We start from the raw sequence: 27,492 nt of genomic DNA on the forward strand, positions 1-27,492 counted from the left end.
GGAATGTTTGGAAGTGCTGAGAAATCTGGCTTATTAAATAGAGGATAATCTAAGAGAATTTCTATCTAATATCATATGTAACGGTATAATCAGATGGATTATGGACTTATATATGGTGACACACGAATCTATATAGTTAATAGAAAAAAACTATAGAAGAATATCTATGACCTAGAAAGGAAAGAACTTAAATAAGATACCCAACATTTAAAAAAAGTTAAAAAAAGATTGTATCATAACTAGGAATAAAGCTAATAGATATGAAAGACTGAGAGATGATATCTGCAAAGGTTTAACAGGTGAAGTACTGATATCAAGAATATAATAATATCACCTCAGCATGAAATAGAAAAATCCCAACAGAAAAGTGTGCAAGAAAGCCAACAGGCTAACAAGCATAGGAAGAGATGATCAAATCCATTGGTTATCAGAGAAATGAAAAAGCAGACAATGAGATTTCATGTTACATTTGTTAGCTTGGCAGACATTAGAAAGGAAATAAGGGCAAATGTGGGCAGGGATGTGGCAATATAGGGGTCCTTGGGCACTGCTGGTGGGAATGTAAATTGGCACAATACTCTAAAGCACAAATTGGCATGATTTACTTAAGTTAATGAATATTCCATGACCCAACAATCCTGATCCTAGATGGATGTTCCAGAGAGATTCTCATACAGGCAAATAAAAGCTATGGACGAGAGTGTTTCCTCGCTGTCCTTTGTGTTGATGGTGAGTTTGTGACAATCTGGGTCTCTCACAGGGCTGGTAAATGTGACAGAAGCACACCACAGGGTACATACAGTGCAGCTGTTCAGAAACAACTCACCAGAATCAGTCATAGCAAGATTGATATATTAAAAATATATATATATATATATGTATATATAATCTGAGTGAAAAAGTAAGAAAATGAATGAGATCTATAACATGATTTATATTAATTAAAAGTGGAACAGAATGGTAACCATTTCATGATTTATACACATATCACAGCTTCACATGGTACACCTTAAAAATAATTTCAAAATATAACAAAACAAATCTAAGCACACAAAGTTAAATATGAAGCATCTTAGAATGGAGGAGAGCAGTAGGAGTGGGGAATGGATATAAACGTTTATGACTGAGTGAGGAAGCAAACAAACAAAGAAAAGAAGAAGGGGTCCAGTGCTGGCAACATGCGATGAACCGAGATGTGTGGTTAATTTTACGCTTTGCATGTGAGGTCCATGAATAAGAAAAGAAATCTCAAATCTTAAATAGAACTCAGGGGATTTCTCTTCCCTTCTACTCCTCAGAGCATTGAACCCACCAGGAACACAAATGTCAGGTCGTTCATCTGAAACATTCTCAGTAGAGTTCACTGTCTCTTAAATGGTGCCCCTTAAAATCTTGTACTCAAAATTGAATAAGTCTATATATATCGGCTTTAAATACAAGAGGCGAGCATTCTGCTAAGTCTGGCAGTACCAGCATCCTGTTAGATGACCTTTCTCTTTGCTTGTGATGTTAGCTATGCTTTTCTTTCATGGGTTCAATTGCTTTATGACTCAACAAATTTTCACTGTGTACCAGGAGACAACATAGGCACTGGGGACACAGAGGAATCAGATACCATGATAGACATTTTGACATCTGAACACAGTGACCATGTCCCCAGTTTTCTTCTCTGGGTGAAATTCCCTCAGTTCCTTCCAATCCTTACTCAACAGGACTTGATATTAAGTCTTCCCACTTTTTTAAGGTACTGGCTGGCATGGCTAAATGCCTGTGGGACGGTCAGGTATTTCCTTTTAGAATGTAAAGTCTTGGGGGACAGAATGATGTCTGTAAAATTCTAGGTTGTTGAGGTGGAAGTGATCTTAGAATTTATCTGTTTCAAAGTTTCCAAACTGTGCCTCCCTGGGGGACCCAGGAGCCACTTCAGGAGGGATCCAGAAGCAGAGGAAAATGCCAAATGAGAGGGACTACAGGTCTCTTCCTCTTCACTCAGAGCAATTCTGCTATCTCTGTGTTTTACATATTGGATGAAGACATAGTTGAAAACAACACACTCGCTTTACGTAGGGAAAGCCTGAGGCTCAGAAAGGCAGTGATTGAGTCAATACGACAAAGGTATCTGTGGAAGTGATGAGACAGCCTAGGCCGTATGGAGAGTTTTCTCTGCCTTTGTCACTCTCATGTGTCAGTTCATGGCCCATGGTGCCCTGAAAGTGTTCAGAGGGCAGGATGAGGCCGTAGAATTTGGAGCCTTCCTCAGCAGGCTTGGCTCTGGGGACAACCGTGAGCCAAGCTGGGTAAGCAGAAGCTGGCTTCTCTCTGTCAGTGTCAGCTGTCAGCGCCGGCTGTTAGACCAGACACAGAGCAGACACATCTGTCCCTTAATGGAGAGCTCGCCCGTCAATAATGCCCCTTTCTTGTGTTATGTAAGTGGAGAAGAAGGAAAAGCAGAGTGTGGAGACTCTGGCATTGGAAGTTTAGGTGGATGACCTGATTTGTAGTGTCAGCTACAGATTTCAACGTCAGATTTCATCCTTGTAAATTGAGGGTGTCATGCAAATTGATTTTGGTTTCTAATACTCCAGGATTTGTAGGACTTGGGTATAGTGATGGGTTGAAGAAAAGAGCTACTTACTCAGCAAAGGGATGGTGACCTCCGGGGGGACCATTCCAAGGTCCAGTCATCTTCTCAGCCTCATTTGCCTTGTTGATTAGGGGAGCAGTAAGGGCTGGGGAGACAGGCAGAGCTCTCATGTCAAGGGAGGAAGGAAAAGACGTAGGCTTGGTGTGGGAGCTGACAGCATTTGCTACACCTTGAGAGCTGAATGTGTGATTGTCAACTCAGACACTTCTTTTTCTTCCTTAAAGAAGTGGCCCCAGGCATCTAGAACACAAGGCTTCCTCCCATTCCCAGCTACCATCACTGGCCCTTGTAGAGTTACTGAAATGATGAGGAAGAGTGGGGCCCTGGGAAGAGGTTATTGCCCTATATATAATGTCTCCGCAAGGAAATGGGTAGTCTTTTCCTTCACCACCCCCAGGGAGCTCATTAAGATGGAAGACTTGAGAGAAGACTAGAGACCAAGGAAACTCAGGTTTCCAGGGTGGCAGGTTTCTTGGAATCACAGGTAATTGGTGGCTTGTTATTGTGATTTTGAAGGAGATTAAGGTAGATAAATAGAGAGGGTTTGGGCTTGGGACTGTTCCTGGGATGTTGGTGGATGATATGTAGTGCCATTGAAAAGATCCCCAGAGTGAAGATTCCTAGGTTCTAGTCAGCCAATGAGTAGCTGCGATCGTGGGCAAACCCTTAGCCTCTCTGAATTGTAGGTTTCTCATCTATAACATGGGTTTTTTAGTACCCGTATGCCAGAGAGGGTTGCCTAGAGAATTAAATAAGCTCAAGAATGAGAATATGTCCACATAATAATCATTTATTGAATGCTTACGTGACATTTTATAGACAGCTCTTCAAGTGCAGTGTCCTTGTTTTTATAGATGAGGGAATTAAGATTCAGTCTAGGAAGTGTTGCAGCTAAGTTCAAATTCAAGGTTGTTTTGCTGCTACATTTCATATTTATTCTACTTATGTAGAGACTACAGGTAGGAATGTGTTTGATGGATCCATCTCATTTTCTCTCACAAGGTGCCATCCATAGGCGTGCTACACCTTTTCCTTATTCTGGTTATGCTGACCAAGCTGTTTCTCCATTGGTCAAATGGCTTGATGAGGGTGGGCCCGTGTCTTTTCTTTAGTTTACCGATGCATTCCCCCAACATCCAGCAGAGAATCTGGCCCATAGTGGACCTTCCAAACCATTTGTTAAATTAATAAACAATGTATCTGGCACCTTTTTCTTTCTTTCTTTTTCTCTTTTTTTAGTTTTTGTGAAGATTTGAAAAGTAATTCCAAACTGGAATAAGTTTTTGTTGCTGGGCTACCAGAAGAAGAATTATATTTATAAAGCTTTTTAAGACTTACGATAAAGGATTACATTATGGCTAGAAATAGCAAACAGAGAAACATGATACTCCTACTATATCTGATAGAATGCAGCCATTGTATCAATCAGCTTCTTAGAATGAGAAAGCTAAAAATAGTGAGATTTTGTCTTTATGTTGCTCCTTTGATTAAAACCTTTAGTTTACTCATTCACTCAATACGATGTTAGAGTGGGAAATAAAGAGATCTATCACATCAGTAGGGAGAGAGACATGTAAACATGTGATTACAACATGGAGTGAGCAGTCATAAAATAAAAATGTATAAGGAGTTTTGGGAGAATAGAAAAATGAGCATTGAACTTATCCTTGGGTAGGGCTAGGGGTTTAGGGGTGGGTTGAAAATAGCATTTGAGCTGATTCTTGAATGTGTAAATAAAAGATGGCCAGAGAGTCATGAGGGAGAAATATTCAAGGCAGACGGACATCTTGCAGGCTGGCATTCTATATCTGGGGATCCGTAGATGGCCATATGTGATCCAAGCTTAGAGTGAACATGTCGGAGTGACCCGAGATAAGGCTGGAATGTTAGGCATGCTATAGTTATTGAAAATCCAAATTCCTTAGCTTGCCATTCATAGCTTTCCATGAGCGAGTCCTGACCTGTTTTTCAACACCTATCGAAACTTTCTGAGGCCGGAGCCTTTCTTGGCTTCTTGCCATCCATAGTTCCTTATTGCTGTGCAGGTTCGCTTATGCCATTTCCTTGGAATGTCTTATCTACACAGCCTTCCCATCTTTGCTTGTGTGAAAAACTTCACCTTCCAAGTCTAGGCTTCCTGTTCTATGAAAATTTACCATATTTGCTCACTCACCTATAATTTTGATTCATTGAGCACTTCCTTTGATCCAAACAGGATTGGCTTTTCCACAGTCGCATGGAGACTCCCTTTCTATATTGCTTGCCTTTTTCTGTGCTCTTGTTTCATCTATTCTGATAGATTACCAACCGTCTGAAGCCAGGGCCAGTCAGAGTGGGGTGAGGCAGATACCGTACGCTGGTTTATCTGTTACTCAAACCAATCCCCCTTCTCATTGCTGCCTTTAGTATACAGTCTGTAAAAGTTATGTATTAGAGTTTCAGCCACTGGGAGAGGCTATGCGATGTAGTCTTAGTCAATGAGAAGGCGTGAACATCAATCATTCCTTCCTTGTCTTGCCTTTTTTTTTACTGCCTTTAACTATTTTGGTTGAAGCTCAAGCCATCATATGAAAAGAGTCAAGAGACTGAGATATATATCATCCCTGACATCACTGAGGCACGAATCTAATGCCAGAAACTATCATCTCTGATCTCTTGTGGGGGTAGGATGTACACCGTCCCTGCCTGCCCAGTGGATTAAGTCATCATTGTAAGGTTTTTCATTCCTTTCAGCCAAATGCGAATCCAAAATATAGAGAGACTTTTGTGGGAAATTAGAGATAGTAGAGAGCTAGATCTAGACATAGAAGATACATATTTGAGCAGAATCTGTGCTTGGGGCAGACACAGCTGGGTGCGATGATGGGTGCCCTCAGTATTTGCAAATAAAGTATTTGGAGGTAACAATTCAGGCAAGAGGTATTCTTAGGAAGGTCTGGTAACAGGGAGACAGTGAACAGCCTATGTATTATGGCTTTTTTTTCCCCTTTAGTGAATCTTGGCATATTGAGCCTTTGTACTACTCTAGAGTAGTAAAATATTTTTAAATATCACTGGTCCCACTCTTAAAACGAAATTTGATCTTCTCCTACATCATCCATCATTTGCTGGTATACCTCTGTGACCACCCTCTTCATCTTTAGGCAACACCAGGACTTGTTCAGGTGTCTGAGATTGTTCTTGTTGTACTCTCTTTCTTGTGCCCTGTGATGGTGGAGACTGAGTTTGTCAACAGCCGTAAACCCTGTCCTTATCCTAGCTTAGTGGGACCAGTTGCTCTAGTCTTCCTTGGACCTCTCATTCACCTGGTTTACAACTCATTTAATGAGTAAGGTGATAGACATGTCTAGAGTCTAATGAATTCGTAAGCATTTCTTAGCTTACACTTTTAATCCTTTATCAGGTATTTTAATTTACCTTGACTCAGAAGGAATGACTTTGCACAATATTTTTCAGCTTTATTGAGGTATTGCTGGCATTTAAAAATTGTGCATATTTAAGGTGTGTTACTCGATGCTTTGTTATGTGTATATATTGTGAAATGATCACAACAACCAAGCTAATTAACATATCCATTACCTCACATAATTACCATTATTTTTTTGTGGTGAAAACACTTAAAATCTACCCTCTTAGGAAATTTCACGTATAGAATACATTATTGTAAACTATAGTCACTGTGTTCAATTAGATCTCTGGAATTTATTTGTCTGGCATAACTGAATCTTTGTACCTTTTGGCTACTTTGCACAATTCTTACAATTGTGACTTTACCAATCAAGGCACATTTAATGCTCATCAGGCACATTTTTTCCCTCACAGTTTCACTGCATTCGTTTCCCTACTCTTCATAACATGCATCGAGCGCATTCTAAGATTCTATGCTGATTGCTTTATAGTCCTCATGGCATTTGGTTTTTGCAACTGCCCACTAAGATGTGCACTATTATAAGTATTTACTTTTGACTTACACAATGAAAGTTTATTTCTTGCTAACACAAAGTCCAATGTGAATGTAATATCCGTGCGGTCCTTCAGGATCCCAGGATCCCTCCTTTTTGTGGATCTATCTGTCTCTAGTTCCTCAGAGACTTCTCTGTTCAGCCAGTGGTTGAGTTAAGAGTCTTAAATCATATCCCATTTGTGATATTTGGGGCCAACCCCTCATCTGTTCCTCGTTTCCTCTCCTAGAGTTATTCTTGCTCTCTTCATCACAGTAAGTAATGTGTCTTTTTATTTATTTTTATGTGAAGGTTAATCCCATAAGTGAGTTGCTTCCAAAACGGGGCTTGGATATGGTCACTGAAAACTCAGAGTCTGCAACCCTCTCAGGTCTTGTCAGTATATCTTCTAACTGTGTAGGATGTTAGTCACAGACTGAGCTGCTTGCTGGCCTTCCTCTTTCGACCTGAGTTCTATTGGATGTCATTTATTTGGTAGTCCGCACTCCGTGGTCTGAAACTGCTTGGATACCTATACCCACAAATCAGGTCACCCTGTAGGAATCACTCCTCTTCTAGGCTGCAGCTCTGACCTGGGCCAGTTGATCCTATTCCAGTTCTTCCAGGACAGGATTTTTTTCTATTTGTAAACCCGCTCATGCTGCCGAGCATTTATTCTACCTTGAGTCTGAGTTTTCAGAATTACAGGGAGAGAACTCCAGGGGGAAGGCATTGCAAAGAGCCCGAGGGCCCAGGCTGGGGAATCACTCTCTACTGAATAGAGTATTTTCCCCAGCCAAAGAGTCTCCACAAACTCCCCTTCATGTCCCTGTTCCTCAGGCTGTAGATAAAGGGGTTCAGCATGGGAGTCACCATTGTATATATCACAGATGCCACCATTCCAGTGTCTGCTGAGTAGGAGGATGCGAGTTGTAATACACCAGAGAGAGTGTCCCATAGAAGAGAGTGACCACTGACAGGTGAGAGCCACAGGTAGAGAAGACTTTGTGCTTCCCCCCAGCAGAGGGGACCCTGAGGATGGTATGGATGATGTGGGCATAAGAGACTAGGACACAGATGAGGGGGACCACTCCTGAGAGGGCTGCCTCAGCAAACATCGTGATCTGAAAAGCATGGGTGTCTGAGCAGGCAAGTCTGAGGAGTGGGAGTACATCACAGAAGAAATGTGAGATGGAATGGGAGGCACAGAAAGAGAACCGAGATATCAGGAGAGTGAGTGAGAAGGCCAGGAAGTGGGAACAGAGCCAGGGTACAGCGACCAGCAGCCAGCAGCGTTGAGGACACATGATCATGGTGTAGTGTAGAGGAAGACAGATGGCCACGTAGCAGTCATATGCCATCACAGCCAGCAGGAAGTCATCCAGAATGGTCAATGCCATGAAGAAATACATCTGCATGAGGCACCCATTGTGGGAGATGGTGTGATGCTGTGTCTGGATGTTCACCAGCAGCCTGGGGACAATGGTGCAAGAGAAACAGGTATCAACAAAGGACAGGTTGGCCAGGAAAAAGTACATGGAGGCGTGGAGGTGCTGGTCAGAACCTATGGCCAGGATGATGAGCAGGTTTCCCAACACGGTGACCAGGTACATGCCCAGGAAGAGCCCGAACAGGAGTAGCTGCTGCTCTGGGTGCTCAGAGAAGCCCAGGAGCAGGAAGTCAGAGACGCTGGTGTGGTTTCTACTTCCCATGTAAAGTGCAATTTTGGAGGCAAATCTTGCTGAGATATATGCAGACTCCCAAAAGTTATATCATTCAAAGCCTTTGATGTTTTCTGCATATGTTTAAGAGTTCTCAGAGATGCAGTGGTGTCTCTTGGTGGCGGGCCTATAAGCATGTATAGAGGTGAGATCTAAGGACACTGACAATAGCAGGTCTTGTTGGGGTGAATGTTGCATTTTTGCTGTCTAGTAAGTTGTCTTGTAGACCTCCTGGATGAGCCTGAACTGGAGTTTAGTTTGGAAGAAACTTCCAGAGTCTTAGTCCCACCCATCTTTTTTAATAGAAGGCTCTCAATTTCATATTCTTGTGAAATTTGAGTAAGACATCTTAGAGATATGCATACTAGAAGATTATTAAGCACAATTCTCTGTCTCTGTTTCTCTCTCTGGTGTGTGTGTGTGTGAGAGAGAGAGAGAGAGAGAGAGAGAGAGAGAGAGAGAGAGAGAGAGAGAGAGAGAGAGAGAAGGAACATGAGCAAGCGTGAGTGAGAGCGCAGTATTTCCCATGTCCACCCCTGAGGTCTTACCTGGAAAGTCTGACCATCCTCACATCCCTTGACCATCACCAGGCGCTGGCTCTGCCTCCTCTGTTTGTTTGCCTTCCCTACTTCTCTGCAAGAGGACTTGCTATAGTCCTGGTTTTCTTCCTCCCTGTAGCAGCAGCACAAACTGAAGACTGGGCCTCAGCACCCTGTGCTCAGGCACAGGATCCAGGAAGAGCTGTGGGCTTTTCACAGGCAGTGTCTCCTGGGACCCAATCCCAGACCTGTTAGAGCCAAGATGGGCGGGTGTTCAACCTGGTGGCTGTCCCCTCTGGGCCTTGGATCCTGAGTGCCAGCAGTATCAGGAACACTTGTGTTTTAGAATGACTAGGCCCAGGACTCCTGGTACCTGTCCCTTGGGCCCAGGAGTGGGTGGGCTCCATCTCCCCCAGCTCTAACCTGCCATGGAGTCCATACACTCCAATCAGATTCCAGTCGCCATGAAGAAAGCCTACAATTTTCCAGCCAGTCAATAGTTTAAATGCATCAAACTGATTTGGTGTAAGGTGGGCCATGCAATCAGACTTGTGATTCCTACAGTTCCCTATGTAGAAAAAGTAAACAAACTTGTGTCCTGTGACTCGAGAGGAGGGAAAGATATGGCTGGTCTACAAAAGTCTGTAGAAGTAATAGGGGCTTGTGCATGCAAAATTCACTAAACTTTTGTAAAATTATGAAACAGCACTTTAAAAAGTATATAAAAAACAAAGAACAATTTTCTCATGGTTTTTCCAGCCATGCACATATGCATAAACCACGTATTATTTATATTTAGCTGTTTTTGTCTTTTATATGAATGGAACAATTTAGCCTCTTCCACCCAGTATTATGTTTTTACATTCATTCATATTGTTACTTGTAGAACTGACGACCAAATATCTTCCATGACTTCAAAACATAGGGCTCTGATCGCACAGTCCCTTTTGCTCTCATTTCTTTGAAAAAACTCAGTTGTATCTGACTCCAGTTATAAAGTTCCAAATGCTATCACAATCATAACTAACCTTTATCAGGCATTTTCAATGGGCCAGGTACTGTGCTCTTTGCTTTACACAGGAAGTCAACTTTTTTTCACAGAACTCCAGAGGCTGGTTATTCTATTGTCCATCTATAAACCAGAAATGACAGGTGTATTAAAAATGAATAGCAGAGCTAGGTTTGAATTCAAAGCCATGTTCTCCTTAGACACCCCGCTACGTCTTCTCATAGCTGTCCACTGGCTCTCCTAGTATAAGTTGCAAGCTCACTAAGTAATCATTTTTAGCCTGTTGGAGAGGTTATCCTCTTTTTACCCCCAGTTTCAAGGAAGAACTTGGGAAAAACTCTTGATCAGTTAGGACCCATTAATGTTTTTTCTTCAACTTTATTGAGGTAATTTTGACAAATAAAATCATGCATTTAAAATACACGATGTGATGATTCGATATGCATATATCTTGTGAAATGATTGCACAATCAGGGTAACACATCTATCACCTCACATAGTTACCTTTTTTTGTTTTATGCTGAGAGTGTTTGAGATTTACCCTGTTAGTACATTTCAAGTACTGTACAAATCAGTATTATTAACTATAGTCACCATGCTGTACTTTAGAGCCCCAGAACTTATTCATCTTATAACTGAAAGGTTGGATTTTTTGGAAGAGTAATCCTGGCCAGGACAGTTGGCTTTTCTTTTTGTAATGCAAGTGCCTGTTAAGTTTTGATTTCCGAGGCATCCAATAAATACATTGTTTGCCACCAAAGTAGATAAACAGCCGGGCTGCCCCACGCAAGAGATCTTCCTTGATTTCAATAACTGACCATTTGGACTATTTGTATTTCTCTTTTATGATTTAAATTCTGGTTCTTACATTATCAATTCAACAATATAAAGTGAGCCCTGGAAAATTGAGGCCCCCTCCTTGACCCCATAAAAGCAGAACCCCAAGTCCTCGATCCCCTGATCGCCCTCCATCTCTCCCTCCCACTTTTCACTCCCTACCTACTTTACCCACTTCACCATGTGGCCCTACATGTGCCATGTGGTTGCCAGAACCTGGGAGTAATATTTCTTTCCATTTGACACCCACAGCCATGTGCTGAGATTATATCTTCTATCCATACATAGACAAGAAAAGTGACAATTAGAGGAATTTTTAATGGCTTGATATTGGTTGCACAGTTTCTAAGACCTTAAGCTTTTGGACTCAGAATAAAAGCATCTTATTATCACGCTTGTGCAGCTGTCTCCTGTGGCAAATAAGTAAACAGTTTTGAAGAAGTTATGAGCTGTCTTAAAGGTAAAAAAAGAATCCAACAGCCAGACCCCAGGGTTTCATGCATAATATTAATACCTCATATGATGAGAACATCGACTTATTGAGGCTCCACGTGAGTTGACCCACATCACCGATTCAAAACATAGAAAAGCCTTTATTTCCTTTTCATCAGGACTCTGATCGCACAGTCCTGGCCATGTATGTGGCACATGAACCAGAGACTTAGGAAGAAAAAGAAGGAAACAATGTATATAATACAGTAAGATATCAATACAGATTTCCCATTTTATTTATTTTTGCCACAAAGTACAATAATTTTTTATTGTAGTTGTCTCATCCCTACTTATTGAACTATAATTAATTTTGAAGAGGGAGGTGTGATTGACAAATCTCCGCTATATTTTGATAATTGAGTACAGTCCCTGGCACAGTGTGGGTGTTTTATGGGTTCTTGTTGAATGAATGAATGAATGCTGAGAAGTACCACATACGGATTATGTTATCCCACCCTCCTAATTAGCTTTTTCAAGGCCTGTTTCATGTTATTATTCCTAAGGCTATAGATAAAAGGATTCAACATAGGGGTAACTACTGTATAGATGACAGTGACCACACGGCCCTTAGTCACTGAGTAGGTGGATGAGGGGCGAATGTACACAGATATTACGGTCCCATAGAATAGCGTTACAACTGTAAGGTGAGATCCACAGGTGGAGAAGACCTTGTACCTGCCTCTCCCGGAAGGAACCCTCAGAACAGCACAGGTGATATACATGTAAGAGACAATAATGCAGATTAAAGAACTCATGATCACAAAGGACCCTTCTGTGAAGGCCAAAAGCTCATTGGCAGAGGTGTCAGAGCAGGAGAGCATTAGCAGTGGCTGGACATCACAAAAGAAGTGGTGGATGATGTTGGGCCCACAGAAGGAGAGGCGGGCCGTAAGAATTGTATAGGGTAGTGAGTGGACAAAGGATACCACCCAGGATGCTATCACCAGCAGAAGACAGCGCCGAGGGTTCATGGTTGTAGTGTAATGCAGTGGCTTACAGATGGCCACGTAGCGGTCAATGGCCATGGCAGCCAGGAGGAAGCTGTCAGTAATTCCAAAGGCCACAGAGAAATACATCTGGGTGAGACACTGGGCAAAAGGGAACTTCTTGCTCTTTCTCACCATGTTTGCCAGCATCTTTGGCACGATGACAGTTGTATAGCAGATGTCCACAAGAGATAGGTTGGAGAGGAAGAAGTACATGGGTGTGCGGAGGCGGACATCTCCCCTGATGGCTGCAATGATGACTGAATTGCCAGCCACATTGATGAGGTACATGGTCAGGAAGATGGCAAAGAGCCACACCTGCTTTTTAGGATCACTGGTAAGTCCCAGAAGAACAAATTCAGTGATGTGAGTCTGGTTTCCTCTTAACATTGTGGTCCTGCAAGTATAAAAGGGTAAGGAATGTTAGGCATGTGTCCTGGCCTAGAGTATCCAATTGTTACAGCTTATGTGAGTGGCTGATAGAGGTGACAGGAGTGTGGATTTTGATGTCACACAGGTGTGGCTTTTCATTCTGGCTTTTCATTCTGTCACGAATAAACATGTCTGAAAAATGTTTCATAAATGAATAAGTGCTATGCAATTACTAATTGTATAATATATAGCATAGGTAGTAGAAAATAATGGAAAATAACCACATATTTAATATATAGTACTTGAGTTATCTGGTTAAGGCAAAATAAAGTAAGGAAGAGTTCTTCAGATTTATTAAATCTTTTTGCCTTTTACTAAATAATGAAAGTAACAGAGAGAGAGAAGACAGGAGGGAGGGAGATGGGCAGAGAGACAAGAGAAAGTGAGTCGGATAGTCACTGAGGGTGCGAAGGTCTAAGCTGGAGACGGACAGAACAGAAAGGAATAGAATTTCCACGACCAGGGCACTGAGAGTGGTTTCAGATGGCTCAGCAAAGGCAGAGGACATGTCTTCACAAAGCATGTTCCACTTTCTCAGAAGTCTCTTGAAAGAGGACAAGAGACTAGTTTGCTATCAGCTCCCCAGGTCCTACTATTATTTCTATGCACCCTCCTTGATTCCAAGACAGGCTGTTTCTGAGCTGAGACAGTGGGAAAAATGTAGGAGAGGACAGCAAGAGGCAAGGGGACATGATGACCGTGTGTGTGTGTAGGGGTGTGTGTCAGGTAGTCCTGAGGGAAGGCCAACAAAAAGCAAAATGATATAACTCCTCAAAAGTAATGTCAAAAGAACTAATAACCCAATTAAAAATGGACTAAGGACATGAGCAGTCATTTCTGCAAAGAAGATATGTAAACCATATACAGGTACATGAAAAGATGCTCAGCATAAGAAATCATCAGGAAAATGCAAATCAAAACCACAATGAGATATCATCTCTCACCTGTTATTATGGCGATTATCCAAAAACCGCAAAGGACAGGGCAGTTGCCACAGTTCAGTCTTCAGGTTCACTCCCTTGGCCCAAAATGCCCTCGGTCATTTCCAAGTTCAAAGCATTCAGCAAACAAAAGCAAGGCAGATTCACCCAAAACAGACATCAATTTCCATGACAGATGTGGCAATGCTGTATTAGCTAGTGGAGTCACTTTCCGCATTGCTACATGGACAAATGCAGCAACACAAGTTGGAATAGAATGGAACCGGTCCCCAGTTGGGAGAGTCACCGCAAAGAAATGGAGAGATCAGCAGACATTCCAGCTGGTGTCATGCTGAATCGTTTCAAAACCAGCTCCTAACTGATGCAAAATGAAAGTGCTACGTACCCATGAAAATATGGCGTGTGTAAAGAAATATAGTATATTTGAAACCTTCAAAACAAAACACAAAAAGACAAGAAGTGTTGGCAAGGATGTGGAGAAAGGGAACCCTTGTCCACGGAGGAATGTAAATGGGTACAGCGATTCTGGAAAATAGCATACAGGGTCCTCAAAGAATGAAAAATAGAATTACCATCTGATTCAGCAATTGCACTGGAGGGTAATTATCTGAAGGGAGTGAAATCACTCTCTTGAAGTCATATCATCATTCTAATGTTCATTGCAGCGTTATTCTCCTTAGCCAAGAAGTGGAAACTATTTGAATGTCCATTGACTGACACACGAATAAGGAAAATGTGGTGTATACCTACCATGGAATACTAGTCAGCCTTAAAATAGAAGGAAGTTCTGCCATATGTGACAACACGATGACCTTTAAGGACATCACTTCACATCCTCTCATATCTCTAGTTAATGTCTTCCTTTCTGCCCAACTGACACTCCTTTATGACAGGTATGTCACCAGTGAGGTACAGTGTGAATAGGGAGATTCAGAGGTCCCAGGGATCTTTTACTTTATCCAGAAAAATTCTGCTTTCATGTGTTTTACAGATTTTAAGAAAAAGGATTGCTTTGCAGACAGCTTCCAGTGCTAAGGAAATTTTAACACCTAAATTCTAATCTCCGTGAATCATTTGCAGAGGGCCACTTATGGCCGAAAGAAGAACGTTAGTCAGTTTATACTGTACTATGAGTTGACAGCGGAACTGACATGACAGCCGAGGGCTCAGAGAAATTTTCTCCTCCCTTACATTTCTGTTGTTTCAACATTTCCCACAGCCTATGTCCCATGCTGCTCTGGGATATAGCTGGCTATCAAGGTGCAGAGTTGGCTTTGGGGACACAGGAAAGCCAGGCTGGGTTGACATTCATAACAATTCCTACCTCCTTTTTGTGAATGGAGAAGGGAAACAGAGGCATGTGGAGGAGTTTGAGGCACTCAAAGAAATAGCGAGTCTGGGTGGCAAGAACGAGGTGACCTGGCATATAATCCCAATTAGGCATTAACTAGTTGCACGTCATTAAGCAACTAATTTTCCTTCTCTGTTCAACTGAATGTATTAAATAGGAAGTTTTCTAAGTTTCTGATACTCCTGGTTTAGAACACTCTAGGTTGGGTGCGGTCGAGGATAGCAGCTACTTACTCAGATAAGGGATGGTGACCTTCAGGGTAGTCTTTGGACGATCCAAGCACTGTCCTCTCAGCCTCGTTGGCCCTGATATCCAGAGGAGAGATGGAAAGGTTGGGGCATAGAAAGAATGTCACATGAGGCCAAGAAAAGAAAAACCTCCAGATTCTAGTGAGATGTTTTAAGACCTACAATGTTGGGTGCGTGATGTGTGCGTGATTGTTGCCTCAGCCTAGAGATAAGGTGATCAGGTCCTGAAGGGGACACTTTTCTTCTTCTTCTTGAGAGGTGACCGCTCAATGCAGCTCCAGGCACTGGACTCATGAGTCTTTATTCCATTCCGAGCTCTCCGCCACCTGACCACTCTGAATGTGTCTTCATATCCATCAGGTATTCAGGGAGGAGGTGGCAGCTTGGAAGTATCTGACTCTCCTGCACATGACTTCACCCCAAGGAGGTAGGCAGCCTCTCCAGGCACCCACCCTAGGGAGCGAACTAAACACTGTCTACATTAGGCGTAGAGACCATGCAAACTCAGACTGCCATATCAGTGTTTTTCTTCGAGCCCCAGATAATTAGTCACTTGTTCCTCTAGTGATTTCTAAGGAACCAGAGGGAAATGCATATGGAAGCCTGGAGTCCCCTCAAGATGTGGGAGGCTGGAGTCCAGGGCCGAGTCCTGTCATTAGGTGAAAGCTTTTCTTTGTTGGTTAGTTGGTGCCACACCTATTCATCCATCCATTATTAAAAACCTTTTAGAAACATGAACATAACATAAAACTTAGTATTTTAGCCATTTTAAAATGCAGCCACCACCACTGTCCATATCCAGAGCTTTTTTATCATCCGATGCTGACACCGGTCACCCATATAGGAATTACACTTCGTTGCTTCCTCATTTCAGCTCCTGTTCTCCTTTCTCTCTCTACGGATTTGACTATTCTAAGGTCTTCATAGACGCGGAATCATACAGGACTTGTCCTTTGTTTGGCTTATGTTACTTAGCATAATATGTTCGAGAGTCATCCATGTTGTAGCACATTCGGTTCATCCATTTTCAGGCTACAGTATAGTTCTGCAGTCCAGATATGAATTCAGTCTTCACGTTCACAGCAAAATCTTCACTTCGATGAATTACTTTATCAGGAATCAGCCGTGCCGTGATACGTTTTGCCGATGTTTCATTCAGCGGGCTCATAGCTATGTCAACTGAAACAGGATTTTTACGTCTTTCCGCTATTACTGTTCTGCGCCCCTCCAGCCACTGCAGTATGATCAGTTAACCTGTGAGATGCCTTAATGGCTTTCTCATTTCCAGTTTGAAAGACTACTGAAAACAATTTTTGACTTTTTTAGTTACTATAATAAAATAACCATACAATTTTAGACTCACAGGTTGCTCCTAATGTCCATGTTTAAAATATTCATTTCCTTTTACTTTAAACTCTGAACAGTTGAATCGAAATCATGTTACAACTTAACTAGCATCAATATCCTGTTTGAATATACTCTCTCATATGGCCCCGTAGGGTAGGATATCAACATTTTTATAAAGCCATGGAGAAGACAGCTTTGCCATTTTTTATTTCTTATTTACGGGTTCGCCTAATTTCTTTGGAGTAGAGTTCTCTCTTTCTTGATTCGGAGAATTTTGTAATATGCCAGGTTCATATGTTTTAGTACTTTTAAATGTAAATAGTGCAGCTGCATGTTGAAAAAATGACTTTTTCTATCTCCTTTTTAAAGCAAGGTATCCATTGTTAAGTATAAGAAAATAGAAGCAAAATTTAAAATTTTAGAATAATATAATAAAAATTTAAAAGTTAAAATTGTAATTATTAACTTATAAAATTATTAGTATTTCAGGTGCAATTAAAAATTTAGAGAAATTTTGAAAATATAAAAGATATTTGTATTATTGTGAAACCAGATAAGAAAGTGTACTTCTTACAGAGTTTCATGCACGTACAAGAGAAATATCAGATTTTAAAATACCAGTTTATTAGATCATCATGAGGTTACAAAGATTACAGTGGGTACAAAAAATAAAATTAATAAATCACAGTAAAAGTACTGATAACTCACTAAATTAATCTCCGGAAAGGCACATGCCTGTATCTTAAACCTATTGCCGTAGGACATTCTAAAAAACCACAAGAATATGCATTATACATTCTATTCACCATTAGAGCATTAATACTGCACATCACATGGTCTCTGAAAAATTTCACTGTCTGCTCATAGGAGAATGAGAGGGAAACAAGTCAGGGAACATCTTAATAATACTATGAAATTAATTTTGAACTCATGAATCCCCTGAGAGGGTCTTCGGGACACACAGGAGCATCTCATTGTGGTTTTGGTTTACAGATTTCTCATGATTAGTGACATTTGGCATCTTTTCATAGACCCACTGGCCATTTGTATGTCTGTTCTGGTTACAACGTGTAAGTTTTTCACCTCCATGGTTAGGTTTATTTCTCAATGACTTATTCTTTTTGATGTTACTGATAACATTGCAGTCTCAATTTCCTTTCCAGATTGTCCGTCGTTAATGTAAGAATCACGCCCAGTTCCTTAGCCTGCTCCAATCTGGCTCTATTTCCATTCCTCTGCTGCAACTTCATTACCAGCGTCACCCATGGCCTTCATGTCGCTAAGGCCAATGGACAATCTTCCAGCTTATTTTGCTTAATTGTTCCATATTTTGATGCTGATTAATATCCAGTGCCTCTTGAAACTCCTATTCTTGGATGATACGGCTACTCCTTTTCAGCCCTCTTAGCTAAAACCCTCTCTCTCCAACTCTTCCATGTCAGAAGTTCTCACCACTCTTCCCTAGACCCTCCTCAGCTTTCATGTTTATGTCCCTCACACTGATCAACAGGTACAATGTGTTCAAGAAACTAAATTTGTCTCAGTTTAGTATTGAGAAAAATCTCTAACATTTACATGTATTTAATGAGCTTGAAATACATTTCTCATCTTACCAAGAGAAAGGCCTATGGGATTATTCCACTCTTATATTCGACCTGCCTCCAAGGTGTCTGTACGGTGGGAGCAGAGGCTGTCATGGACTATCCTGGTCTCCTCCAGGGACTCTGAGGAGCATTTTACCCCATCTACCAAGGCATTCTGAAGGTCTGCATAGACCTTTCCTCTTGTGATTTCAACTTTCAGAAGTAATATATTTTATTTCTACTAAGATTATTAGCATTTTCCAAAGTTATCTTCTGGGCACCCTTGTTTTTATAGCAAAAGTTTCAAAAACTGCCCAGATCCTACCTGCCCACATGTTTCTGAAGGGTGACAGAACGTCTTCTGGGATTTGCCTCCTATTCTGACAGAGACAACACGATAGCTCTGACTCAGAATGTTAAGGCTAACTTGAGTGACACACTGCTCACTCTATAACATCGGTGTGCCCTCTCATGGTCTTGTGATCTTGGATTCTCTTTAGTGTTAACGTTTAGGGACATTTGTTGGCTTGTACAAGAAAGATCTTGTATTCTTGATGACAATGTATTGCTTAGAAAAAGTAGTACGGGGCTGATGGCAGAGTGAGGCCAACACTAAATAAATGTTATGTTTCCTGCGGCCAGTGGACCTAATTGACATTAGGAGTTACTAGAAAGTGTAATTAATGAATTTACATAATACGTGGCAGGCATTCCTCACATTCTAAAGTGTTGTGTTGCACTTAGCTGAGCACAAGGAAACTATGGTAAACGAACAGCGTCATGGAGAGGGGCCAGCTGGTCTAGGCCAGTCTCCCCGAAAGCCAAGTTTTTGGAGGGAGGTAGTGGTGAAAGCCAGGTGTGCCTGCACAGATAGGAAGGCTGCTGCAAATTGAGTTTGTGTCCTGGATACCTGGCTGCTTTGTGATAAAGGCAAGAAGATGTAGTGACGGTAATGGCAGGGCATTGATGTTGAGCCCTAGGTGTCCCTGAGTTGTACTAGGTTGCTATCAACTTCTTGTTATATCTATAATACAACAACACTGATATTCAGCTTCAGGTCTTGCTGTTCACAAGCTTATGATCCATAAAAGCTGGTGATTGTAAAGGCTTACTGAAATAAGGGAGGTAAAAAGGTCCCAGAGAGAGTATATATCCTACATTATTACTATTTTATTGACAATAACACGATCAGGGAAGGCTTGATTATGCAACAAAGTCACACGTACATGTTTTTGAGTTATTAGAATCATGAATGATCATTATCTCCATTCGCCAATATTTCTGACTCTCCCTTTTACAGATACATCGTTGGATTGTACCTCAGGCTCTATTTTGTTTGGGTGGTTCCTGAGATTAGCCTGGACAATGAGCCATGGTCAGAAGAGGTGTGTTTCCCTTCTGGACCAGAGCATTTAGTTGTGAGAGCGAATGTCTTCAAGAGGCTCTCTCAGCTCCTGACACAGTGGCCATTAATGTTTATAATGACGACTTTCCCATCAGCTTTGGCCCCTGAGTGTGTATAGTGAGCAGCACCCGTAAACTTTTTCATGGTGGACATGCAGTGGGAGTAAAAAACCCTTGGATTTAAGGGCCAAAGAAATTTGAGATTGTTTTTTTTACAGCATAACCTAACTTAATCTGAGTGATACACATTGCTTTCTTCGAGTTACAAAGCACATTTCATGGAGGATTCTGGCCATGTGTAGGGAGAAAGAAATAAGAGGAAAGGGAAAAGGGATCACATGCCGAGTATTCACGCTGCGATGACACTCTGTTGTTGTAGGGGTGTGCAGCTGCTTTGTAGATTCCACTGTCTTTCCAGTGTTATTTTACCTTCTCTGAAATGGAACAAGCCTCAGAGGGCTTATCGCTTCCTCATAATAATCCAATACTTATTGCCCCCACCTGCTTGGGTGGTTTCCAGGATTTGAGATGCTCTGCCCATTTCCTCATCTAATCAACTCTCTTCTGTTGAATTCAACCCACCATTAAGGATAATCTTAGGTTATTTCTCAGAGCCTTTTCCCATTCCCTACCAAAGCCATGTGATTTCTTATTCTAAAAACAAATTGTACATTAGAATTCATTGAGGAATCGCTGATGCCAAATACACAGAATTATTTGGAAATCCTGATTCCCCTCTAGATATGGCAGAAAATGTATTGCTGAATCTGCATTTCTAGTCGTACCTAGTCTGAGATTGAACCTATATGTAGTCAAGGTCATTGGTAGAAAGCGAGTGTTCTAGCTTCCAGGGCAGTGTTCTTACTTTCATTGAACACTACCTCTTGTGACTGCTTTGGTGACCATGGGAAAAATACTGAGGAAGGAGGATACCTGTGACCTCTTAAGTCATCTCCCAATTATGCCGTCGTGGGATGGAACAACATTCATCTAATTGTTGTTCTAGGAGTGAATTCTGTCTCTTAATTTCCCCAGAGCCCTCTTCATATCTTTGTTCCTCAGGCTGTAGATGAAAGGGTTCAGCATGGGTGTCACTACTGTGTACATGACTGTGGCTACACGGTCCTTCACCACTGAGTACATGGACAGGGGCCTTAAATACACATAGAGGATGCTCCCATAAAATAAGATTACTACGGTGAAGTGGGATCCACAGGTGGAAAAGACCTTATACCTGCCTCTCCTGGAAGGGACCCTCAGAACAGCACAGGTGATATAGATGTAAGAGACAATAATGCAGATTAAAGAACTCATGATCACCAAGGACCCTTCCGTTAAGACCAAAAGTTCATTGACAGAGGTGTCAGAGCAGGAGAGCATTAGCAGTGGCTGGACATCACAAAAGAAGTGGTGGATGATGTTGGGCCCGCAGAAGGAGAGGCGGGCTGTGAGGATCGTGTAGGCGAGTGTGTGGAAATAGGATCCCACCCAGGATGCTATCAGCAACAGAAGACAGCGCCGAGGGTTCATGGTTGTGGTGTAATGCAGTGGCTTACAGATGGCCACGTAGCGGTCAATGGCCATGGCAGCCAGGAGGAAGCTGTCATTGATTCCAAAGGCTAGAAAGAAATACATCTGGGTGAGACACTGGGCAAAAGGGATCTTCTTGCTCTTTCTCACCATGTTTGCCAGCATCCTTGGCACGATGACAGTTGTATAGCAGATGTCCACAAGAGATAGGTTGGAGAGGAAGAAGTACATGGGTGTGTGGAGGCGGACATCTCCCCTGATGGCTGCAATGATGACTGAATTGCCAGCCACACTGATGAGATACATGGTCAGGAAGATGGCAAAGAGCCACACCTGCTTTTTAGGATCACTGGTAAGTCCCAGAAGAACAAATTCAGTGATGTGAGTCTGGTTTCCTCTTAACATTGTGGTCCTGCAGGTATAAAAGTGTAAGGAATGTTAGGCGTGTGTCCTGGCCTAGAGTATCCAGTTGTTACAGCTTATGTGAGTGGCTGATACAGGTGACAGGAGTATGGATTTTGATGTCACACAGGTGTGGCTTCTCATTCTGGCTCTGCCACGAATAAACATGTCTGAAAATTGTTTCATAAATGAATAAGTGCTATGCAATTACTAATTGTATAATATATAGCATAAGTAGTAGAAAATAAGGAAAATAACCACATACTTAATATATAGTACTTGAGTTATCTGGTTAAGGCAAAATAAAGTAAGAAAGAGACTCTTCAGATTTAATAAATCTTTTTGCCTTTTTCTAAAAAATGAAAGTAATAGAGTGAGAAGACGGGAGGGAGGGAGTGGGCAGAGAGAAAAGAGAAAGTGAGTCAGTCACTGAGGGGGCGAAGGTCTAAGCTGGAGACGGACAGAACGGAAAGGAATAGAATTTCCACGACCAGGGCACTGAGAGTGGTTTCAGATGGCTCAGCAAAGGCAGAGGACATGTCTTCACAAAGCATGTTCCACTTTCTCAGAAGTCTCTTGAAAGGGGACAAGAGACTAGTTTGCTATCAGCTCCCCAGGTCCTACTATTATTTCTATGCACCCTCCTTGATTCCAAGACAGGCTGTTTCTGAGCTGAGACAGTGGGAAAAATGTAGGAGAGGACAGCAAGAGGCAAGGGGACATGATGACCGTGTGTGTGTGTAGGGGTGTGTGTCAGGTAGTCCTGAGGGAAGGCCAACAAAAAGCAAAATGATGTAACTCCTCAAAAGTAATGTCAAAAGAACTAATAACCCAATTAAAAATGGACTAAGGACATGAGCAGTCATTTCTGCAAAGAAGATATGTGAACCGTATACAGGTACAGGAAAAGATGCTCAGCATAGGAAATCATCAGGAAAATGCAAATCAAACCACAATGAGATATCATCTCTCACCTGTTATAATGGCGATTATCAAAAAAAACCCACAAAAGACAAGGCATTTGCGCAGTTCAGTCTTCAGGTTCACTCCCTTGGCCCAAAACGCCCTCGGTCATTTCCAAGTTCAAAGCATTCAGCAAACAAAAGCAAGGCAGATTCACCCAAAACAGACATCAATTTCCATGACAGATGTGGCAATGCTGTGTTAGCTAGTGGAGTCGCTTTCTGCATTGCTACATGGACAAATGCAGCAACACGAGTTGGAATAGAATGGAACCGGTCCCCAGTTGGGAGAGTCACCGCAAAGAAATGGAGAGATCAGCAGTCATTCCAGCTGGTGTCATGCTGAATCATTTCAAAACCACCTCCTAATTGATGCAAAATGAAAGTGCTCCTACCCATGAAAATATGGCGTGAGTAAAGAAATACAGTATATTTGAAACCTTCAAAACAAAACACAAAAAGACAAGAAGTGTTGGCAAGGATGTGGAGAAAGGGAACCCTTGTCCACGGAGGAATGTAAATGGGTACAGCGATTCTGGAAAATAGCATACAGGGTCCTCAAAGAATGAAAAATAGAATTACCATCTGATTCAGCAATTGCACTGGAGGGTAATTATCTGAAGGGAGTGAAATCACTCTCTTGAAGTCATATCACCATTCTAATGTTCATTTCAGCGTTATTCTCCTTAGCCAAGAAGTGGAAACTATTTGAATGTCCATTGACTGACACACGAATAAGGAAAATGTGGTGTATTCAGCCTTAAAATAGAAGGAATTCTGCCATACGTGACAACATGATGACCTTTCAGGACATCACTTCAAATCCTCTCATATCTCTAGTTAATGTCTTCCTTTCTGCCCAGGCTGACACTCCTTTATGACAAGTTTGTCACCAGTGAGGTACAGTGTGTATAGGGAGATTCTGGAGACCCAGGGCTCTTTTACTTTATCCAGAAAAATTCTGCTTTCATGTGTTTTACAGATTTTAAGAAAAAGGATCGTTTTGCAGACAGCTTCCAGTGCTAAGGAAATTTTAACACCTAAATTCTAATCTCCGGGATTCATTTGCAGAGGGCCACTTATGGCCGAAAGAAGAAAGTTAGTCAGTTTATACTGTACTATGAGTTGACAGCGGAACTGACATGACAGCCGAGGGCTCACAGAAATTTTCTCCTCCCTTACATTTCTGTTGTTTCAACATTTCCCACAGCCTATGTCCCATGCTGCTCTGGGATATGGCTGGCTATCGAGGTGTAGGGCTGGCTTTGGGGACACAGGGAAGCCAGGCTGGGTTGACAGAAGCTGGACTTTACCCATCAGCATCGCACTGCTACGACATTCCTCTGAAAGGCTCGATCCTTTTGACTCGAAATCTCCCTCATTCATAACAATTCCTACCTCCTTTTTGTGAATGGAGAAGGGAAACAGAGGCATGTGGAGGAGTTTGAGGCACTCAAATAGCGAGTCTGGGTGGTAATGACGAGGTGACCTGGCATATAATCCCAATTAGGCATTAACTAGTTGCACGTCATTAAGCAACTAATTTTCCTTCTCTGTTCAACTGAATGTATTAAATAGGAGGTTTTCTAAGTTTCTGATACTCCTGGTTTAGAACACTCTAGGTTGGGTGCGGTTGAAGATAGCAGCTACTTACTCAGATAAGGGATGGTGACCTTCAAAGTAGTCTTTGGACGATCCAAGCACTGTCCTCTCAGCCTCGTTGGCCCTGATATCCAGAGGAGAGATGGAAAGGTTGGGGCATAGAAAGAATGTCACATGAGGCCAAGAAAAGAAAAACCTCCAGATTCTAGTGAGATGTTTTAAGACCTACAATGTTGGGTGCGTGATGTGTGCGTGATTGTTGCCTCAGCCTAGAGATAAGGTGATCAGGTCCTGAAGGGGACACTTTTCTTCTTCTTCTTGAGAGGTGACCGCTCAATGCAGCTCCAGGCACTGGACTCATGAGTCTTTATTCCATTCCGAGCTCTCCGCCACCTGACCACTCTGAATGTGTCTTCATATCCATCAGGTATTCAGGGAGGAGGTGGCAGCTGGGAAGTATCTGACTCTCCTGCACATGACTTCACCCCAAGGAGGTAGGCAGCCTCTCCAGGCACCCACCCTAGGGAGCGAACTAAACACTGTCTACATTAGGCGTAGAGACCATGCAAACTCAGACTGCCATATCAGTGTTTTTCTTCGAGCCCCAGATAATTAGTCACTTGTTCCTCTAGTGATTTCTAAGGAACCAGAGGGAAATGCATATGGAAGCCTGGAGTCCCCTCAAGATGTGGGAGGCTGGAGTCCAGGGCCGAGTCCTGTCATTAGGTGAAAGCTTTTCTTTGTTAGTTGGTGCCACACCTATTCATCCATCCATTATTAAAAACCTTTTAGAAACATGAACATAACATAAAACTTAGTATTTTAGCCATTTTAAAATGCAGCCACCACCACTGTCCATATCCAGCGTTTTTTTTATCATCCGATGCTGACACTGTACACCCATAAAGGAATTACACTTCGTTGCTTCCTCATTTCAGCTCCTGTTCTACTTTCTGTCTCTACGGATTTGACCATTCTAAGTCCTTCATAGCCGCGGAATCATACGGGACTTGTCCTTTGTTTCTGGCTTATGTTACTTAGCATAATATGTTCGAGAGTCATCCATGTTGTAGCACATTCGGTTCATCCATTTTCAGGCTACAGTATAGTTCTGCAGTCCAGATACGAATTCAGTCTTCACGTTCACAGCAAAATCTTCACTTCGATGAATTACTTTATCAGGAATCAGTCGTGCCGTGATACGTTTTGCTGATGTTTCATTCAGCGGGCACACAGCAATGTCAACAGAAACAGGATTTTTACGTCTTTCCGCTATTACTGTTCTGCGCCCCTCCAGCCACTGCAGTATGATCCGTTAACCTGTGAGATTCATTAATGGCTTTCTCATTTCCAGTTTGAAAGACTACTGAAAACAATTTTTGACTTTTTTAGTTACTACAATAAAATAACCGTACAATTTTGGACTTACACGTTGCTCCTAATGTCCATGTTTAAAATATTCATTTCCTTTTACTTTAAACTCTGAACATTTGAATTGAAATGATGTTATAACTTAACTAGCATCAATATCCTGTTGAACACACTCTCTCATATCGCCGAATAGGGTAAGATATTAACATTTTTATAAAGCCATGGAGAAGACAGCTCTGCCATTTTTTATTTATTTACGGGTTCGCCTAATTTCTTTGGAGTAGAGTTCTCTCTTTCTTGATTTGGAGAATTTTGTAATATGCCAGGTTCACATGTTTTAGTACTTTTAAATGTAAATAGTGGAGCCACATGTTGAAAATGTGACTTTTTCTATCTCCTTTTGAAAGCAAGGTATCCATTGTTAAGTATAAGAAAATAGAAGCATAATTTAAAATTTTAGAATAATATAATAAAAATTTAAAAGTTAGAATTGTAATTATTAACTTATAAAATTATTAGTATTTCAGGTACAATTAAAAATTTAGAGAAATTTTGAAAATATAAAAGATATTTGTATTATTGTGAAACAAGATAACAAAGTGTACTTCTTACAGAGTTTCATGCACGTACAAGAGAAATACCAGATTTTAAAATACCAGTTTATTAGATTATCATGAGGTTACAAAGATTACAGTGGGTACAAAAAATAAAATTAATAAATCACAGTAGAAGTACTGATAACACACTGAATTAATCTCCGTAAATGCACATGCCTGTATCTTATAACTATTGCCACAGGACTTTCTAAAAAACCACAAGAATATGCATTATACATTCTGTTCACTGTTAGAGCAGTAATACTGCACATCACATGGTCTCTGAAAAATTTCACTGTCTGCTCATAGGAGAATGAGAGGGAAACAAGTCAGGGAACATCTTAATAATACTATGAAATTAATTTTGAACTCATGAATCCCCTGAGAGGGTCTCTCGGCACACTCAGGAGCATCTCATTGTGGTTTTGGTTTATGGATTTCTCATGATTAGTGACATTTGGCATCTTTTCATAGACCCACTGGCCATTTGTATGTCTGTTCTGGTTACAACGTGTAAGTTTTTCACCTCCATGGTTAGGTTTATTTCTCAATGACTTATTCTTTTTGATGTTACTGATAACATTGCAGTCTCAATTTCCTTTCCAGATTGTCCGTCGTTAATGTAAGAATCACGCCCAGTTCCTTAGCCTGCTCCAATCTGGCTCTATTTCCATTCCTCCGCTGCAACTTCATTACCCGCGTCACCCATGGCCTTCATGTCGCTAAAGCCAATGGACAATCTTCTAGCTTATTTTGCTTAATTGTTCCATATTTTGATGCTGATTAATATCCAGTGCCTCTTGAAACTCCTATTCTTGGATGATACGGCTACTCCTTTTCAGCCCTCTTAGCTAAAACCCTCTCTCTCCAACTCTTCCATGTCAGAATTTCTCACCACTCTTCCCTAGACCCTCCTCAGCTTTCATGTTTATGTCCCTCACACTGATCAACAGGTACAATATCCTCAAGAAACTAAATTTGTCTTAGTTTAGTATTGAGAAAAATCTCTAACATTTATATGTATTTAATGAGCTTGAAATACATTTCTCATCTTACCAAGAGAAAGGCCTATGGGATTATTCTACTATTATATTCGACCAGCCTCCAAGGTGTCTGTACAGTGGGAGGAGAGGCTGCCATGGACTATCCTGGTCTCCTCCAAAGACTCTGAGGAGCATTTTACCCCATCTACTGAGGCGTCTTGAACGTCTGCATAGACCTTTCCTCTGTGATTTCAACTTTTAGAAAAAATATATTTTATTTCTACGAATGTTTATTAGCATTTTCCAAATTTAATTTCTAAGCGCCCTTGTTTTTATAGTAAAACTCGCAAAAAAGTCCCCAGATACTACCTGCCCACATGTTTCTTGTGCGATTTACCTCCTATTCAGATAGAGACAACACGATAGCTCTGACTCAAAATTAGGACTAACCTGAGGGCCAGACTGGTCACTCTTCACCTCAATGTGCCATCTCATGGTCTTATTATCTAGGATTCTCTTTAGTCTTAACGTTTAGGAATATCTGTAGGCGTATACATGAAAGATCGTGCAT

At 41.5% G+C, this 27,492-nt stretch overlaps 3 protein-coding genes and 2 pseudogenes across 3 annotated transcripts; 2 read left to right on the forward strand and 3 right to left on the reverse strand.

Moving 5' to 3' along the window:
- Positions 1–7,469: 7,469 nt before the first annotated feature.
- On the reverse strand, positions 7,470–8,198 carry LOC118600432 (olfactory receptor 1G1-like). Its single transcript, XM_036218256.1, has one exon. It carries the CDS (start codon positions 8,196–8,198, stop codon positions 7,470–7,472), a length of 729 nt encoding a protein of 242 aa, XP_036074149.1.
- A 3,431-nt stretch (positions 8,199–11,629) lies between these two features.
- LOC107506624 (olfactory receptor 1L4-like) lies at positions 11,630–12,559 on the reverse strand. Its single transcript, XM_016137353.2, has one exon. It carries the CDS (start codon positions 12,557–12,559, stop codon positions 11,630–11,632), a length of 930 nt encoding a protein of 309 aa, XP_015992839.2.
- A 39-nt stretch (positions 12,560–12,598) lies between these two features.
- On the forward strand, positions 12,599–13,877 carry LOC118614987 (annotated as a pseudogene).
- Positions 13,878–20,477: 6,600 nt separating this feature from the next.
- LOC107505144 (olfactory receptor 1L6-like) lies at positions 20,478–21,410 on the reverse strand. The gene has a single exon (XM_016134999.2). It carries the CDS (start codon positions 21,408–21,410, stop codon positions 20,478–20,480), a length of 933 nt encoding a protein of 310 aa, XP_015990485.2.
- A 979-nt stretch (positions 21,411–22,389) lies between these two features.
- LOC107505131 lies at positions 22,390–22,715 on the forward strand (annotated as a pseudogene).
- Positions 22,716–27,492: the final 4,777 nt, after the last annotated feature.

Source organism: Rousettus aegyptiacus, unplaced genomic scaffold, assembly GCF_014176215.1.
Source record: "Rousettus aegyptiacus isolate mRouAeg1 unplaced genomic scaffold, mRouAeg1.p scaffold_m13_p_3, whole genome shotgun sequence".
Taxonomy (NCBI): domain Eukaryota; kingdom Metazoa; phylum Chordata; class Mammalia; order Chiroptera; family Pteropodidae; genus Rousettus; species Rousettus aegyptiacus.